A 19,524-nucleotide genomic window follows, 5' to 3' on the forward strand; every position below is an offset into this window, starting at 1 on the left:
AGCGAAGAAAATTGTACGATTTTATCTATTTCCTATCAATTTCCAATCCGAAACTGTTTGCTTTTATGTCAAATCGTCTTCAAACTCAGCTATCAGTGAAGTGACAAAATATTGAGTAATAATCATAATATTTATATAGAAATAACAAATATTGATCGTTTACCTAAGTGATAGCGGCTCGATAAGAACTATAAACAAAATTTGATTATTTTGTAAATAAACATAGGTAATGTAGGTAATATAAGGTTCCTATGTATAAGGATAGGATACTTGTAAAATAACGTGTGTTTTCTGCTTCGTAATGCAGCGTTAAGCTACTTTTGGCAAGGTCAGTCAATAGATGGGTGGTCGCATAAAGACTTTATTTTGTTTACTTGAATTACGACTTCCGTGGGTGCAGTGGTTAGAATGGTCATCGCGCCGTTACCACTGCGTCCGGACATTGCGTGTTCGATTACCACGCATTACACATATAGGTAAAGTGTGATCAAGAAATTCGTGTCCGTTTGTAGAAGTTATTCACACACACAATCATTTGTTTTTACAGAACTAACGACATTTAATCTCTCAAAGGAATCAAACCGAGAACCTAATGATATAAATATAATAACGATCATCGCACCACTGCACTACAGTCACCGTCCAAACTACAAAGTAATTTGTGGTGGTCAAAACCTGTTATCAGAGTCGTTATCAGCGTGATAGTAGCGCTGTTATCAGTGGCGGTCTGTGGTCTCAACTCTTTCCCATTGATTGTACAATCGTCTATGCTAACGGAAATCACTTGAGGTTTACTTCGGAAGGGGTTTTTGGAAGTTGATGAGGAAAAAGTATTATTTATTTTATGACTAGTGATCTGGTCCGTCTTCCTCCGGGTACAGAACAATTTTATCCCGTTGATGCCATTCCTGTGGGATTTTTGATCCCAGGATCCCATACAAACCTTATAAACATATTATAAAACGAATTATCCTATTTATGCGCGTACATACATTCCGGTGATTCATTTTCATTTATATAGATTTACTAAATTCCGAACACGATTTCGCCCCAAAAAAAGATTTCAGCGGTAAAAAGTATCTAAAGTCTTTATCCAGGGTCAAGGCAAGAATAATGACTAGGTTTTATTAATTGTGAATTGATATTTACCCATCTACTTATCATAGTATCAGTATGTGATACTTGTGATAGATATAGCTAAATTCTGAAAATATTTTCAGTTGATATTCACGTTAAATGAGATGAAATAAAAAAATATAATAGTTTAAATTTAAATATTATAATCATCTCAATTTTTATTGTTCAAGTTACAAATCTTTTGAATACAAGACAACCCCGCGGCGCGGACCGCTCGAAGCGAAACACAATATATTATACTTTATTAAATTGACTAGATACATACATAATATATTATCACCCGTGTTATCAGCAGTATTGTGTTGTAAGCAGAGGTGTATAAAATACAATGTTAGTTACATAAAATCTCGCCACTCCTATGGGAGTTGGCAGAGACCAGAGCGAATCAATGTTAGTCCTATGTAATAAGGAGCCTTTTGCCATATTTTTTTAATAAGTTCTGGTACTATCTGCGTTTATATCAAAATATTGTTGTCCTCCGACATAAATGTTCCCAGATCGTACGATTTCTGCAGTCGTAATAGTATGAGTTTGTGGAGATCCATCGTAGATACATCTCTCCTCTGTGATCCCTACAACAACAGTAGCATTATGACTTTGTCTCTGGCCACGATAAATGCCAGTTTCCTGTCGAAAAGTGCCTGCTTTTAGAACGTGACTTTGCCCATAACCATCGAATATGTTCTGTTGCATCATGACGTGAGTAGCTTCCGTGTTATGTTTCTGTTGTCTGCCTCTGTAAGTGTTCGCGAGTGAGACCACCGTGTTACTATCTGAAGGGAATCCTTCATCAGGCAAGTTCTGCAGATATTGTAATCGAAGCGCGTTAGCACTCATTCCTTTAATAATGTGATTCTGTTCGTCTCCATCGTACATGTTTCTCTGTACATTTATATGGACTCCTATCTTTTCCAAGGTTTGCTTATCACCTGAAAGTATGTTATCTACAAAGTCTATATTCTTTCCGATGAGCTTCTGATTTAGTTCACCTACTTGATATATGTTTTCAATTAACGATATTCTGTGTCCGAGAAACTTTTGACGATGGTTGTCTCCATCGAAGGTAATTCTTGTTAGAGTGATATCGTCCGCCTCCAGTTCCAATACACAATCGCCGGTTGGTATAAAAATGTTAGTTAGTGTAATGTTGCCTGCTTTTATCTTGCAACGGCTTGCTATTTCGGCGAAAACATAATCACTGAGGGAAATACTCGCCTCGCCTACCGATCCACATGGGAAGTCTGTTAAATCTGTGTCGTCGGTAGTACTTGTGACTGATGACACAACTTGAGATGAAGACCATTGAACCACTGTAAAGATGATAATATATTTTTTACAATTTATTAACAAACTAGCGACCCGCCTCACTCTCACCAGATTTAAAAAGTTATTTTACAAAAAATGCCTTAACCTTTATTTGAATCACCCTGTCTATTTCAAAAACGGCATCATAATCCGATCTATAGTTTTAAAGATCTAAGCATACATACATACAGACATAGGGGACAGACGTGAGAAGCGACTTTGCTTTATACTATGCAGTGATTAGGGACATTGTTTGTATATATAAATAGTATATAAATATGTGTTCCAAACACATATTTTTATAGTTTATTCCGAAATGAGGGAGAAGACCGTCTAGGCCTCCGCACTAATCAAGTTAGGGTTCGTGAGCTACTTCACAGTCAAACATAATTTACAAAATATTGTTTTCTACTTACATGAAGTTGCAATAAGAGCAATTAGCACTACACAATCTTTACTGAACATGATGCTGCAATGAACAAATGAAGACTGACAGTCCCGAGCTGTACATAGCTTTTATAGGACGAAGTGATCTGCACTTAGATACCTAATCACTTTTATTTGCTGTTTAACTAATCACCCCTGACTGATAACTTCTTGCAGGTCAACTTATCGCTCAAAATCCCAATGACTTCACCGTTTTGCTTAAAAAAATAAGAATTACATAATCCTCGGGAAAATCCAGATTATAAAACTTGATGACTCATGGGAACTTTCACAGAAAGATACTTTTGTTACTAAAAAATTGGGTTCATTGACTTTTGAACGTATATTATAATATTTCTCAATATAAGCCCAGAGTTTGGTAACATGCCAAGTAATTAGCGGTAGACCCGCTCCCTAATTACATGGGAAAATATTGTAAACTAGCTGACCCGCGCAACTTCGCTTGCGTCCAATAAGAGAGAATAAGTGAAATTTTTCACCGTTTTTGTAACATTAATTACTGGTACTCTGCTCCTTTTGGTCGTAGCGTGATGATATATAGCCTATGTCCTTTCTCGTGTATCAAAATATTTCCATACCAAATTTCATGCAAATTGGTTCAGTAGTTTAGGCGCGATTGAGTAGCAGACAGACAGACAGACAGACAGACAGACAGACAGACAGAGTTACTTTCGCATTTATAATTTAAGTATGGATAACGAAATGTGGGTTATTTCGTACACCTTTTCCTAAACCTTCGCATAGAAAGCGACCTCTAGCTAAACGAGGCGACGGCATTTGGAACCAAGCCGTAACTGAAACTGAAAAAATAAATAATACTTTGCCCGACCCGGGAGTGGGACGAAACCTCATGCGCAGCAGTCGGACACTATTTTTTTTTTCGGGTTAAAAATCCCTTCGGATGCCCAAATTTCCTGGGGGGGAAATTCTGGGTTATGTGATGATACCACTAAAAAACCACCCCGGTAGCCGAACATCTGGTGCGGAGATGGAAAAGCCCTGGGCCCTAAAAAACTTCACCAGTGAGTCGGCCACTACTGACATATGACAGTAAAATCAATAACCTTTTAACTTTCTAAACACAAGCGTTACCTTCAACGATTGTCGCAAAACGTTTCTTTCTCACGGAGTGCGTCACATACGTTTGTCTGATGTACTACGTGGATGACGGGCGACGCCGGGCGACAACACAATGCGAGGAAGCGACGCGGACATCATTACAAACACGACATATAAACATCAATACTTGTATTTGTATACGTTTTTAAATCGTGAAGGAACGTGATGGCTTGATTTTTTGGCTAAATATGTTGGTCACCAAGTAAAGTAAAATTTTAGGGCTTTTTGATGAGGCGCTCGTAGCTAGGTCTGTGCTCTCACTGGTCGGTAAACGATGTGCGGGTTAAGCAACTTTTGGCTTTTGTCAGTCCATAGATGAGTGGCCTGGCATAGTGGTATTTGATTTGATATCTCCGTGCTTCGGAGGGCACGTAAAGAGTCGGTCCCGGCTGTTGTCTGCTAAGATAACAGTCGTTAAGCCATATCAAAGGCCTCTCGGGCGGCTTGAACAACTTTGACACTAGGTTGACCACTAACCCACACGACAAACAAACAACAGTGCTCTTGATTTAGAAAATAGTACAAAGATTTACAATTGCTTAAAACTTTTTGTAGAGTTCATAAAATTATGACTTATAAATGCCGGCTTAGCAGAAAGAGTTGCTTATAAATTTTAATATCTAATGCATCGATTTGCGATAGATCCTCTCTAGTGTAAATGTCTTGTTTCGGAAAGTAGAGAAATTCTTTAAATAAACAGTTCGGCTAACTTTACTAACTCTACAAAACATCTGAATAAAGTCCTTATATGGCATAAAAGAAATACTATACTGATAGTGTACCTTAATGTATCAAAAGGTATATTTGAATCATACCTTCACGGTGAAAAACAATTATTTGTTGGATGGATAACACAGCTGTTGTTGCCGCCATATTGTTTTCAACATTCTTTTGTTTAATAAAATATATTTTTGTTTAAAATACCGTTATTTATTTGAATTGATTGGTTCTGCTGGATGTACTTTTCCAAAGGTTGCAGCGGAATATAAAATAAAAATATGTAAGGCTGAATTAGTTACTTACATTGAAATATTTAATAATACGCCTTAAAGTAAATAAATACGTGCCGAAAGCGATGTAGAGAAGTACTAAGGCGCCTTTCATATTTTTGGTTATTTCCCCGCTAAAAAGTTTAAACAATGCGTTTTAACGAAAAAAGGTAGTACACAGTAGGTTAGTATAAATAAGAAGTAGTGAGCATAGAAAATTATTAAAAATACAGTATACGTCACCTACTTGGGTCACCTAAGAGAATGAGTCAGAGTTTTCCCCGTTTTTGTAACATTTTTCGTTGCTACTCCGCTTCTAATGACCGTAGCGTGATGTTATTTAGCTTATAGCCTTCCTCGATAAATGGACTATCTAACACTGAGAATTTTTCAAATCCGACCAGTAGTTCATGAGATTAGCGCGTTCAAACAAACAAACAAACAAAAAAACAAACAAACAAACTCTTCAGCTTCATAATATTAGTATAGATAAATGGCTGAGTGTATTGTTACCACATTCAGAAATCACTAAGGTATGTTTTAAACACTATAGATTCGAAAATAAATTTTAAAAGCCATGACAACGCCAATCGAACTGCCGTGCAATACGCCGCGCCGTGTGGAAAAATATTTACAAACATAAAATCACGCCTTTTTTCCAAAGATAGGCAGAGACCAAAAACAAAACTTCGTTCATTCACATCCATACATCTTATTATACAGGACTATATTTATTTACCTAACTATGTTTTATTATTTGACTATATTTTTAACACAAACATTTTCATTTCCAGTTCCACTCGTCAGTTTGCCAAGAGATCCTCTTCAGCGGCTGGATGACCACCAACGCATTGGAGCTGTTCGGGTCAGCCGTCGCCATCTTCTTCGCTGGAGTCCTGTACGAGGGTCTGAAGTACTTCCGTGAAGCACTCCACGCGAGGGCCTCGGCTGCGACTGGAGACTCCAGGGTCAATATTACTAAGAGCGAGTGCGGGAACAATGGGCCTTGCGGTGGAACTGCTGTTGTTAAGTAAGTTGGGATTTGTGAATTTATTTATCACTAGCTGACCCACGCGATTTCGCTTGCGTCACATAAGAGAGAATGGGTCAAAATTTTCCCTGTTCTTGTAACATTTTTTATTGCTACTCTGCTCCTATTAGTCGTAGCGTGATGATATATAACCTATAGCCATCGTCGATAAATGGGCTATCTAACACTTAAAGAATTTTTCAAATCGGTCCAGTAGTTCCTGAGATTAGCGCGTTCAAACAAACAATTAAATAAACAAACACTTCAGCTTTATAATATTAGTATAGATTCACGCTGAAAGGTTTCCCGGGGTAGTATCAACTTTGTCGTCTTAGAGACGGTTCAACTCACATCTGACGGAAGATGGGTCGGGCGTAGCCTAAATAGTGTGAGATTCGCAACGACACATCATTGGTTGAGTGTGAACGGTCAAGTGTTTTTCTTTACATTTGTCTGTTCCGTCAAATATGAACCTTCCCTTTGTGAGCACTTACGCCCTAAAAATATTTGAACCTCTGGCACTTATTTCTGAAATTTCGTGATGAGTGAGGGAGTGACCTTTCACTTTTATATACATACTTATAGCTTTTATATATGTACATACTCGTACTTATAGGGGAAGTGAAATGTAAATGTTTTGAAGTATTAGACAATAGACATTTAGACTTCCTTTGTTGTCCTCGCCGGCGAGTATGCAATTTTAAGAAATCTTACATCTTTTACGAAGACAAAGTGAAACTGAGAATTACTACTTTCAGGTGGCTAACAATACCTTTTTTATTATTCGATTTCTTAAGACTAAAATACAGACACTTGGTCGTAAAATTCCTGGTTATAGCCTCAGTTCATCTTCGAAGACAGGTAGCGTATTATACTTATAGTATTTTAAAGTTATGGGAGTTTTAGAACCTCCGGAAACATGTGACAATGAAAGGACGACGCACATTTTTCCCATACCTTTTATTATTGTTATTTTGAGGCCCCAAGTTGCACTCATCGGTATTCATCGGACGGTAAACGATCAGTGGTTTTACCCTTTGATTTACCAACCGCAAAAGTTGGCACGGACAGTCCAATGATGGGTGGCCCCCAATTTTTGAGTTGAGTTTCTCGGTGCTTCGAAGAGTACTTTGAAAGTCAGTCTCGTTTGTTGTCGATTAAGATAACAGTCTTTAAGCCATGTCAAAGGTCTTAAACGTTTAATTATAAAGGCCTAGTTTTATAGATTAGAAACAATTGCCAGATAACCTATGATCAAAATTAAGTGAGAGCGAAATAATGAAAACATCTGTCAGAGTTTCTTCTGATAAACTATCAGGAATGGAGAAACTGGCTGTAACTAGTATTAATATTTGTAACTAAAAATAAACTTTTACCGACGCATTTTAAACGTCACTTTGACAAGTACAATGCGGGATTGACGTTAGAACTGATAAAATACACATTTTTCTAATAGTTTACATGTCATAAATAGCTTTATTTACGTAATAGATAGCCGTGGGTTTTAAAAATAGCTCCATTCTTAATATAGCTCTGTAGGTATAAGTACAGTTGAAACCAGATTAAATGCAAAGAGATATGATATGACATTTTAGATGTCTGATTGTCGCTAACTCAGATAACTATGTGGCAAAATATGAGTTAATGCAATACAAAAAGTGCAGGGCAGCTCTCTGCTATTTTATCTTAAAGTTATCTTAATTATTTTTTTTAATTAATAGTCAATAAGACCAAATTATGTATGTACATAGATACTTACTTTAACTTTCTAAATCGGAGTCTAAACAATTGATGTTTTTTCTTACAAAAACTAGACTCCTGGTTTCGGTATTTGCCAAACCTTTTATATTGCTTGTAGGCTGGCGAGTGAATACGAATTCTGAAATAAAACATCACTGACCCACAGGCTTTATGCAGCTGACGGTGATCTGCTTGATATAGTTATTAGTATAGAAGTAGACTACTTTATTTTGGAAGTAAAGTACACATAATTATTAATTACAATCTACATGAGTCTTGCATGCGAAGGCTTATGGCGGGCTATAGGGGGACCTTGAGTACAAGTAACTTACTTAATAGAGTTAAGTTCGTAATATTATGATCTGGTTTATGTTTATTATTAACTCGTTCCGATGTTTCGTAAGAGTTATTTACAAATTATTTTGAAATAACCTGTTCCGAAATGGTGACGAAATAAATATGCATATTTTAATTGATATGTCGGTAACACAGGTAGTAAATCAAGTATGTAGCGTGGTAGAGTATGTGTGGTTGTTCTTTTCTTGTTAGGTCTCAGATTCAGTACCTTGGTTGGGTAAAGTGTAAATAAATTCTAAGTTACCGGAAACATTTGCTGAGACTATACCTAATAGCTAAGGTAGTCGCTACTTTCACAGTGTCGTGTGTTCATTCTCTAACACAAAGTACCTACATACTTAATTTTGCGACTGACAGATTCGCTGATTTCGTACTAGGTATTACTTGGTGCACAATACACATATTTAAAAATCGCTGGCTGGTTTTACTTCCGGCATCTTCAAATTCGAATTACTTTATTACGAAATGTATGATAAAACAATAAAGTTTGCGGTTTCAAAAATATGTCCATCTAACAACCTATTTCTCTTTTCCAGATACACAATGCTATCATCAGGCCACGTGGTCCAGACGTTACTCCACTTCCTTCAGTCAACGGCTTCCTACACCCTCATGTTGGTGTTCATGACTTACAACGTGTGGCTCTGCCTCGCCCTGGTCCTCGGTCTAGCTGTGGGCTACTTCTTCTTCGGCTGGCGGAAGAACAACGTGGTGGACGTGAATGAGCACTGCCAGTGATTAAACATGACTTGAGGGAATGGACTTTTGTACTGTTGAAATAGTCAACGGTTGACGACATTATTGTTATGAAATAAGGAATTTGTTTACTTCTATTGCTAGATAATTTGAAAAAAAGTATTATTCAAACGTTTGCATATACAAAACCTTTGCTACAAGACGTACATAGATAGTTCAAATTTATAACAACTCTCGTTCAGTGTTGAGAGTTAAATAACTAGGAGCTTGCTAATTGCGTTCACCGGTTGTAAAACGATTCAGTGAGTTAAGCAACCTTCGGTGTTGATTGTGGCATTTGAGCTGAGCTCTGTGCCCTTCTGCGCTTAGGAGTGTTCGTTAAAAACATATTATCTGTTAAAACTTACACGTGGCTTAAACAACTTTACCACTTATTGGTATACAAATTCCTTCTTCTAACTTATTTCTGATATTCCTGTTTTATGAATTAAAAAGACAAATGACTAAGTCCATAGACATTCCCGCCAAAACAAGCAACATAGACAAAATAGAATAATCGTTAAGTCATCGACAATGCCATCTCCGATGTTGTAGTTTTGCACATTGTAATATTGTAATTAATTAAGGCTGTTTGATGATTCCAATTTATTTTTAGGTTATAAATATGGTGGAGATGAGTGCCAAATTGCCCTTAAACTTATTGAATGCTGCCGTACAGAATATCATGGATAGATATTGTGACTCGTAATACTTAATACGAGACATAAATGAAGTAGAAATAATATTCAATAAAAAAACTAGAGTTACATTTAACTTAAAGCGTTTATCGTCATAGTTAAATCAGTTTCAAGTTTGTTATAAATCTTAGCACGAAATCTAGACTATTTCGTACGGCTCTTGCTACATTTCTAAACTTCAGTTGATTTGGCACTGTTCCACCTTGCTTTCTAAGTGTTTTATCTAGCGTCGTTTCCATTAATTTGGTCAAAAGTTTAAATCAATGGAATCGATTTATAAAGTAGTAGAAATGTGGCACTTTCAAAATTGTTCAGATGTGATATTCATATATTAAGTTGTAAAGTATTTTATATTGGTTATTATTGTGATAAATATAAGTAAAAACTAGTTTTATTGATGTATGCTCAAAATTTTGTAATTTGCAATTAATCTTATTGAACTTTCGTACTAAAACTAACCACTATTATTGAAACCTGGTTTCAATTTTAAGACATGAATCGGATCATTAAATAAAATATTTATTATCTAAGGCCTTAAAGCGCCTGTTAAAATTTTATAGCAATCCGCGCCCATAAAGTAAGATTAGATTGCTATCATATAATAGTAGGCGCAAAGTATAAAATAAATTAATGTTGTATGTATCCATTTTTATACCTTATTTATGAAATTTATAAAATAATTATGCAACAAAACAAATAAAATGACATATTGACTATATTACTAAGAGAGACAGCTTGTTTATATTCGATCTATAACTAGTGAGTAATTAAATCGATTAGGTAATTATTTCTTGCCATGTTATTGCGTATAACTTTTTTCAATCTGTCTTGAACTTTAATTGCTGCAGACACCTCTTCCGTAATAGGCCTGTATTAAATGATATTTTAACATTTATTGCACTGAACCGCCTACAAAAAAAAAAATATTGAAGTAAAAAATACAAGTCTTTACAAAGTTTCAACTAGAAAACAATTTTTTACTTCGCAATATCTGACCAACTATTTCCTACTTCTACTTATTACTAAACGATAAGCCACTTTGTAAACTTTTATATAAGATTATATAGATATTATTATTATGTAAATAGAATAAAATAAACATTCCGGATTTATATGACTGTATTTTCTTTTTTACTGAGCTATGTACGTCTACGATAAGGTAACACTCAGGTAAGCAGGTACCTACTTCCATTAAAATTATACCAGGTAGCTACCTACGTTAGTAGTCGGTATCAAGGTATCTAAGTTTACAAACATTTAAATTATCATATACTGGGTAAGTTAGTTTGATGATTACTAAATACAAAAATGTATTGTTAGGAAAAAGATGCACTAAGGTAATTAAAAATTCGAAGCTCTTTAAATACAAATGCAATTTCAGTACCTAACCTACAACCAAACAGACATAGGTCTTACAAAGTTCAGTTTATTTTAAACAGTACCTACGTAATACTCCGTAATAGGTAAGTATCTACACATAGCTTTACCTAAGTAACTAGTTAAAGTAGTAACGTACTTAGTTAGGTAATGAATTCTTTGTACGCTTACATAGTTGTTTCAAGCATTAAAATCAGAGTGCGTGCACTCATGCCTAATAATTAGAGCGAAAAGATTTCCGTTCAATGACTTGCGTGTCTGTTGGGTTAACCACCCACGCATACTGGTACCTAGTTTTACATACGCTCAGTAGACGATATAAGTAACTGGTCAAAATAATTGGGACTATTTGCTGCCTGCATGCTTCTTAAAATACTTAAATTGTATAAAACTAAACAAAGGACTATGCCAATTAATACGAGAAGCACACTTCAAAGAATCTCATAGGAATTTGAATGCTAAAATATAAAGTAAACATATTAACGTAACGAGGTCGATAAAAACATCTGGCGTCCGGTTCTAACATAAAATGTTGGCAAAACAAAGTTCTGCTTTGATGTTATTTTAATATAATGAATACAGTTCCAAAATTTGCCCGCTTTTCCTATTTAATTCTTTCTAGTTTTAGCAAAACATTGAAATTCGGACGATTGCCGAAATAATTTGAGTAGCACGTTCGGAAATGCACATTGATAGTTAAACTTTTGAAAATTAAAGCATAAAGAAATAAGTGTCAATAATTTATTATAAACATGCTGATTCATCTATGTACAGAAATATTAATACTTCTTCTGTAAAGTGTTGCAAAAGTTCTTATCTAGTAAAAACATGCAAGTAATATTTTTGACTTTGACCTCGGTTTCCGAACAGAGCGAATGTCATGTCAAGTAAAATGTGACGGGTGCCCCATGTTTTGTCTTTTGTAATTTACTTGTTGATTTTAATATAAGAATTTAGTGAGAATTTGGTGTAAAGTTGCTATATCGCCGCGGGGACAGATATGTTATAGTTTTATAAGTGCACTTTGTGTTGGCGACTCAGCGAAACGCGCCTTCGACCACCGATTGTACAGGTAACGGTATTTATTTATGACAACGTCGATATTTTCTTGGAAACGTATACTAGTTTAGTTTTTATTGATTGTAATCTCTTTATATGACCTTTGACTCGGTAATTAGTGGCTGTAATTGCACATAATTTTGTTTTTATAGGTACTGATTGTGTCGCTAAGAAATTGGGCACAAGTTGAATTTCGCGAAGCGGATCTGTCTATAGTAAAAGACGTGCACGCGAGACACAATACTTGAATTACTTTTTGTAACACTAAAGCTTAGTATCTTCTAAAATCTAATAAGCCTACACTGTATATAAGGAAATAAATAACATAATAATGACTTTATTTTTGAGTGTATGTTATCATATAAGATAACACTAATTATAAATATAATCTGGTAACACATGTTATGTTCAGTTCTGAGAATAGTAAATAATACTATAAATAAATAAAACAAACATAATTTGTGACATTTACTCGCTATCTTTCACGTCGTCAGGGTGTTCTTGTTTGATAACATGTGGTTTGTAGAACCTGCCGTAGATGTTGTCCCAGAAGAGTAACCGTTGGTTCTCGGGGCTCATTTTAAGTTCAGTTCCAAAGATTAGCGTTGGTATGGTTGCAATAGCTTTGTCATCATTTTTATCAGTCACTACTGGTTGCCAAATAAGTGGAATCACACTGGTTGTTAATGGAGTTGGGTCCCTGTAATAAACATCACTTTAAAGTGTATTAAATTACCTACAATAATTATAGAAAAAGTTTTCAATTGCTGTTCCACTGCTTGGTTTAACTCTCCTCTTGTAGTGAGAGAAAAGTAGAATCTTGAGACCAATATACTTGCACAAATATAAGAGCATAATGCAAGTTCTCGTTAATTCCTGTATCATATTATATACTAATCTTGCACAAGTAGTAAAAATAAAGGAAATTTGAATATAATAGAAATGTCTGTCTTTTAGTTGTATGTAGGTTAAATCATCACATTAAAAATACTTGGGAAAACCTAATGTGCAGAGTAATTTAAAGAACCATGTCATACAGTTAGAATTTGTAAGATAAATATAATTATCATAACTATTAACTTATTTTAAGACATTTAACTGTAGATACCTGGCTAATTAATTCATTGTTTTTCTATACTCATACACATATAGAAGTACCTTTGATTTATAAGTTATTTCCAAATCATTGAATGATTAACATAATTTGATTATTATGTCATGATGACTTGTAATGATGAACTGTGTTACATATTATATTATATCAACTGACTTAAATGAGGATTTAAGTGACACCCACTGAAATCATTATTTTAGATTGATAAATAGCACACAGGAATTGTGTATAATAACTTCCTATTTGTGCATTTTCTAAAACACAAAACTCTTAATCATTTCATTTTCTGTAACAGCATCTAGCTACCCTACAACTAAAAATGTATGTTCAGTCTCTCCAGAATTTTCTCATAGCTCTTCCTTAACAACTGAACTGAAATACTGCTACTAAATTACCTTAAAAACCTACTTAAGCCTAAGTGCTAAGCACTAGTTTGGTTCTAGGATGAAAGAAAGGGTTACTAGTTACTTAAGTCTACATTAAGTATTTTCGTCTGAATGCTTACCCCAACTTGATAAAACTTCTCCACAAATTCATCATTTTATTAAAAGCATCATCATCCTCTTCTCCTCTGTACAAATTGTCCATTATGATACCAGAACTGGCTCGAGGTTCTTCAGACTCATCACGGTCCATAGTAAACTTCATCAAATACACCATGTGAGAGCCCAGAGCTGCATAAAGTAACGCAAACTTTGCTATTGGGTACTCAAAAGATATATCGTGATAGAAATCAAAGTAATTCTGTTCTACATCATCTACGATAAATATATCACTACCAAAGTAAAATTCTTTGACGATTTCTCCCACTCTTTGTTTAATAACATCATCGTCAAATTCCAAATTACTTGGTAGTAGTTCAGCCATGTTTTCTGGTGGTTTATCTAAACTTTCTGTTATATTAATAGCGTCATTTGTAAGTGTTAAAAGTACGGGTATTTTATTATAATTCCCTTCTTTTAACCTGTGTATAGGATTGAAGTCTATCAAGTTGTATGCACTTGTACCGTCTTCGACGCAAGGAAGGAATAATTCCTGTATTTTCACCAGTTCTTTCCATGGGGTATTGTGGTAGAACTTGGTCAGTTCTTCCGTGTCGCTCGTGCCTTCATAACCTAAGGCCGTAGCTCCTTGATATGCTGTCGACAGGGGGTCGTATGCCATTGAATCAGCAGCCAGCACCGACCCAGACTCCAGAATCACTTTATGGACTAAGTCTTCTATTAACCCAGATAGTAACAGCAGCTGTAATGATACAGCTCCATTGCCTACTCCATGGGCTGTAATTTCTCCAGGGTTTCCTCCGAAAAATTCAATGTTTTTATGCACCCAGTACAACGCTGCTATCTGGTCTTTCAAGCCGGCGTTTCCTAAGGCTTCTGCAGTGCCTAAGCAAAGGAATCCTAGAGCTCCTATTCGGTAGTTAAAGGTGACGACCACGAAGCCTTCTTTGAGGAGTCTATCCGGCGGATCATATGAGCCCCATCTGAAAAATGCAGTAGCTTTAATCAGACAACACTTACGATGAAAATTGAAGAAATACTTGAGTTGGTAATTCGTTTGTCCTGGAAGATCGGAAATAGAAATTTGAATACTGAAGTTGTTTTTACATCCAGTATACGAAATGTAATGCCGACATTGAGATTTTAAAACACAGTAACCTAATGCTTCCCTTGTTTACAAATACAAAATGTTTGGCATATACTTCCTTTAGAGTCACTCCATGAAGAGTATCCAAGAGCGATTAAACTATTATTGAAATAATGTTACTTCCAGCGGCATAAATTACCTAGATTACCGGCATTGCAGGGATGACCTTAGCGGAAAAAAATATTTTAGCGATAGAACGTATTATTCACTATTGTCGTATAATTGGACTTGGCGAGATAGAAACTATCCTAAATCCTTTCTCGGCTCTCACACTGTATTTGTATAAAATGTCATCTAAATAAATTCAGGGGCTTAGACATCAAGAAGAGACAGACAGAGTTGCTTTTGTAATATTAGTAGGGATTGTATATCTGAGCAAAGATTCTCTCTCAACGTTACATCGTCTAAATGTTGATTAAAACTTAACCACGTCGCTAAGTAACAGCCATTTGTTGGCACGTTTTAACGATATTATTGCGTGGGTGTATAGTATCATTATATAACCAGTATCACCACCCACGCTATGATATTCACACAATACAGTCCCGCGGGAGACATTTCGCGTACATATCTGAGATGGAGGGAGATTGATAAGACTTACCGGTGATGTAAATAGAAAGAACGCTGTACAAGGAAATAAACAGCTCTATTTAATTGGTCTTTTGAAGTGACTGGTTTGGTTAGTGCCAATATAAGCATGCCCGAATGCTCTTGATAGGGTATGACTTTGCCTTTTCTGTAAGCTACTGAAATGTTCTTCCACTCCGAATTATAGATGAACTCTTCTGAACGAATTTGGTGACCATTAATGACATAACATACATGCATTCATAATAACACGCCTTTTTCCCATAGGGGTAGATAATATTATAATATAATAATCAAATAGGAGTAGGGGTTCTTTTATTTATATCTTATATTTGAGATTTTTGTGTTATGTGTAAACGTCATCATCTTTGGTCTGTATATGTTTATTGCATTTATCGAATAAACACCTTTGATAGGGGTTAAAAAGACTTATGCGGGAACATCAAGTCCCTGTTTATCTCAATAGAAATTAGGTACGATTTCGTAAGTAGTACGTTTGTATATAAATCTTTCAAGATCTACGTAAAAAATTCGTTCACAGCACAAAGAGCCTACACAAACTTAATTCTTAACAAAAGAGTTGTCGTTTAACCGTTTAACCTACTTAAAATTCCCAAAAACTAAAGATCCGTAAGATGTTTGTGTTAGAAATGAATGCAGTTTGTCGTTTGGGAAATTCCCGGTGACTCAGAGTGCGTCGGCCTTCTGCCTACAGACAGACCGAGATACTGAGATGAACAATGTCGCCTCGCGTTTTAAAACTGTGTCTATAAGCCAAGGCTGTCTATTTGCCTCCAATCACTATGAAAAATCTTGGTTGCTTGTTTAAAGCACGTGAATGGAGAATATTGGTGATGTCTCGGAAAAACCTTAATCGTAACTGGTGGTCCTGTATGATAAGATGTATGGATGTAAATGAGGCAAGGGAAGTTTGTAAGGATTATACCAAGTGGCGTTCTCTGGTCTCTGACTAACGCGTGATTTTGTGTATGTATAGAATTGAAAATGGGAACTTTTTAACAGACTCATTAATTGTTAGATAGGATGTACCACAAGAAATGTCTCAACCTCTAGTGAAAACATTTATGGGTCAGTTTTTGGAATAAAAGGTAGTCTCTGCACTTTTTAGGATCATAAATGATCACTCAACACTTTCACATTTAATTTTATAATGTCTCACAATAACGTATAACACTAAAAATATCCTTTCCTTACGATCAAAGTCGACGGTTAAAAAAACTAAAATCTTTATCCGCAAGGAGAGATAATCCTTAAGAAAATATGAGACTACGCTTTCGCACTTTCGAACTATGACCTTTGTAGTTCAATTTATGAAGACCCTTAAGCATGTATTCCTTAACTACTTACCAAATCTTTTTCTTTTAATATTCCAAGAACAAAAATCGGCGTCAAAATCAGTAAGGAGTTCTAGAAGGACAATATCTGGGTCTAGAGCCATATGGGAAGCACTACATGTCAAATAATAATGCATTTTCAAAACTCGAGGTAACAAACAAATAGCATATAGAGACAAACGAATAGAGAACCTCCTTCCTTTTTGAAGTCAGTTAAGAATGACGGTCGCTTTGCCTCACCCGTTCTGAAAGTTTCCATCATGCACGATCACGTAGACCGGCAGTGAGGTCTGTCGTTTCGGTGTGAACACGTTGACCACTAGGCAGTTCTCGTCTCCATCCTCGTCCGGTTGAGGGCACTTGATCTTGTGGGTCGCTTCGAAGATACCGTCCCATATGGGCGGCGGTTCTGGGGCCTAGGAACATAATGTGTACAAGGGTCTATGAACCAAACCGGCTGATACAGCCTTAATGCAGGTGGCTTTATTTCATAGGGAGTCTATAAGTTACCGATAATAATTCTTTTAAGTAATTTAGTCTTAGCCGGTCTACTTTCGGTGGGTTTAGTGAGCAAACTCCTTTTAATTTGATCAAATTGGTAGTTTGAAATGTCATGCTTTTTCCTGCCCTCCAAAGCACGAAAACAATTTTCAACGTTCAAATACATATACACACATAGTTCATACTAAGCGGTCACCCATCTATGGAATGACCGTGCTAAGGGTTGCTTTACCCAATGATACCGACTGGTGAACACAACTGGCTGTGAGCGCCAGACAACATCTTTATTCGCATCTTAAATATTAGTGGTTGCAAGCTTTGCAAGATCTCACATAATGAGATCTTAACAAACTAACTAAAATTACATCAATTTTCAATCTTCATTATCCCATCAATGGCCGCAGCTGGTCACAGCTAATAAACTTAGACAAGACCCCGTGGGTGTGATGATACTGATGACCATATTATAATGCACTTACGGTTATATATAACAAACATCATCTTTCATACACCCACCACTTGCCCTTCCTTCTCATGAGATCATGACTCTAAAGTTAAATTTTTAGGTTGGAACAAAAGTAGAAGAATTGAAAAGCTTTCAGTGGTTAGTGCATAAAGTTTTGGAGAATAGGGATAGATAGTTACGGAGGATTTATTATTAGGTTATTTTCTGTATTGTCTTTGAGTTTAGAGTTTAGTAATATTACATTTGTATATCTAAATGCTAGTCCTCTTATATTACACTAGCGGCCTCCCCCGACTACGTCTACGTGGACTTAAGATTTCCCGTTTTCATAACATTATGTTATTACTGCTCCACTCCTGTTAGTCATAGTGTGATGTTAGATAGCCTATAGACTTCCTCAATAAGTAATTTGTATATAACGCAAAAATGTTTTTTCAAGTTAATTCAGTATTTCTTGATATAAGCGCTTTTTAACAAAGAAATAAACAAAAAAAAACTTCAGCGTTAAATTATTAGTATAGAAAAAACTAAAAAACATACAGACTGTAGTAACCAATAGGTAAAATTAAAAATATATTAAGTGAAATACAAAAACGGGTTTATTTACCTACCTGTGTTGTAGAAAAATAGACACGTTTTAAAAAACGTATTAAAAACCACCCTCCTTCCCTCTACCTCCCACTCAATCAACCCCTGTATTCAGATAATTATTTCTGCATATCCAATATTTAAGCAAATAATAATTAATATTGAATCTGTTTTAATTAAAGCTCTGTCGGATATGAAATCACTGAAACAATTAATTGATCAAATTGAAAAGGGTTGATTTTTCTTTATTTTGTTATTTTTAATAGGTAGCTTGATTATTATAGACATGTTATTATTTAATCTACATCGTTGCTTTATTAGGCAAACGAATTTATCATAAAACAATTTTATGGAATACTAGTCTCTGCCCGTGACTTCGTCCGCGTAAAATTCATCCTATGTGTTAATCCAGGTTATAAGCTATAAGTTTTCCAAGTTTCAGTAAAATCCGTTCACTCGTTTTTTCGTGAGAGTAATAAATATACATCCATCTAATTCTATACTTACACACTTTCATATTTATAATATTTCTCGTTTAGTTACGATATGATTAAAGTCCCGCAGAGTACTCAATAGATAGGTCTTCGGAGAGCATTGCTTTAAAAATAAATTTATGTGCTTAGACAAAATTCTAAAAGAAGAAATGAAAGTTTCAGCAATCCATGAATACTTAATAATCTAAATTCAACATTTTGCAAACAAACTAACAAAAATATAATTAAGTTTATACAAAAAAACTTTAGTTAGGTACCAGACAAAACACTGATAAAAATCTAATCAAACACATCTAACCTTAAATCTGTCCGTGCGAATTGGGGGGCGGGCGTACGGTATCCCGTAGTACGCCGCGTGGGAGGGGGTGAGATACCCCCTCACCGTGCCCTGTGGGGTGACTACATCCCTATGCGGCTTGTACACAGCCAACCGGCGGCATAACACGTCTTGTGCCGAAGCCACTATGATCCACACCACTACCTCCATGCCTCGAGGCCGGTCCTCAAATGCCTTAGTTTATGTAGTGTTCGTGTAAACATTATAGTTTTGGTTCAAAGCGGCGGGAATTTGATAACATTTGACAGGTATGTGTTTATGTTATTGCAAAGGAAATTGTGTTTACACTGGTTATATGTTTTTCTGGTGGTTATTCTTTGGGTAGTGGTTTTTATTTATAACTTTTCGATATAAAGGTATTATTTTGCTTTTATGTTTTTGCAATTTAACTTTTTATTAGTTTGTGGGGCTGTTCCAGCAGTGGAACAGAAAAGGATT

The 19,524-nt window shown here is 35.5% G+C and overlaps 4 protein-coding genes across 7 annotated transcripts in view; 2 read left to right on the forward strand and 2 right to left on the reverse strand.

Annotated features, from left to right (window-relative positions):
* The window catches only part of LOC142981188 (high affinity copper uptake protein 1-like), a 51,315-nt gene extending 40,644 nt beyond the window's left edge, over window positions 1–10,671 (forward strand). For both annotated transcript variants that reach the window (XM_076126901.1, XM_076126899.1), the window contains exons 3-4: window positions 5,792–6,027; window positions 8,661–10,671. In XM_076126901.1, coding sequence (XP_075983016.1) covers window positions 5,792–6,027; window positions 8,661–8,862 — 438 coding nt within the window. In that variant the 3' untranslated portion in view covers window positions 8,863–10,671. The remainder of the gene's footprint in view (window positions 1–5,791; window positions 6,028–8,660) is intronic.
* On the reverse strand, window positions 1,417–3,186 carry LOC142981205 (uncharacterized). Its single transcript, XM_076126933.1, has 2 exons — window positions 2,859–3,186; window positions 1,417–2,447 (listed from the first exon to the last, which is right to left on the reverse strand). The coding sequence occupies exons 1-2, from the start codon at window positions 2,905–2,907 to the stop codon at window positions 1,567–1,569; spliced, it is 930 nt and encodes a 309-aa protein (XP_075983048.1). The 5' UTR covers window positions 2,908–3,186; the 3' UTR covers window positions 1,417–1,566.
* A 1,120-nt stretch (window positions 10,672–11,791) lies between the features above and the next one.
* The window catches only part of PKD (serine/threonine-protein kinase D3), a 97,633-nt gene continuing 89,900 nt past the window's right edge, over window positions 11,792–19,524 (forward strand). For all 3 annotated transcript variants that reach the window (XM_076126895.1, XM_076126897.1, XM_076126896.1), the window contains exon 1: window positions 11,792–12,006. The gene's annotated coding sequence lies outside the window, so the exon portion shown is untranslated. The remainder of the gene's footprint in view (window positions 12,007–19,524) is intronic.
* LOC142981187 (esterase E4-like) lies at window positions 12,397–19,245 on the reverse strand. Its single transcript, XM_076126898.1, has 4 exons — window positions 19,048–19,245; window positions 16,941–17,116; window positions 13,613–14,593; window positions 12,397–12,693 (listed from the first exon to the last, which is right to left on the reverse strand). The coding sequence occupies exons 1-4, from the start codon at window positions 19,234–19,236 to the stop codon at window positions 12,462–12,464; spliced, it is 1,578 nt and encodes a 525-aa protein (XP_075983013.1). The 5' UTR covers window positions 19,237–19,245; the 3' UTR covers window positions 12,397–12,461.

The sequence above is a fragment of the Anticarsia gemmatalis genome, chromosome 19 (genome assembly GCF_050436995.1).
Source record: "Anticarsia gemmatalis isolate Benzon Research Colony breed Stoneville strain chromosome 19, ilAntGemm2 primary, whole genome shotgun sequence".
In the NCBI taxonomy this organism is placed as follows: domain Eukaryota; kingdom Metazoa; phylum Arthropoda; class Insecta; order Lepidoptera; family Erebidae; genus Anticarsia; species Anticarsia gemmatalis.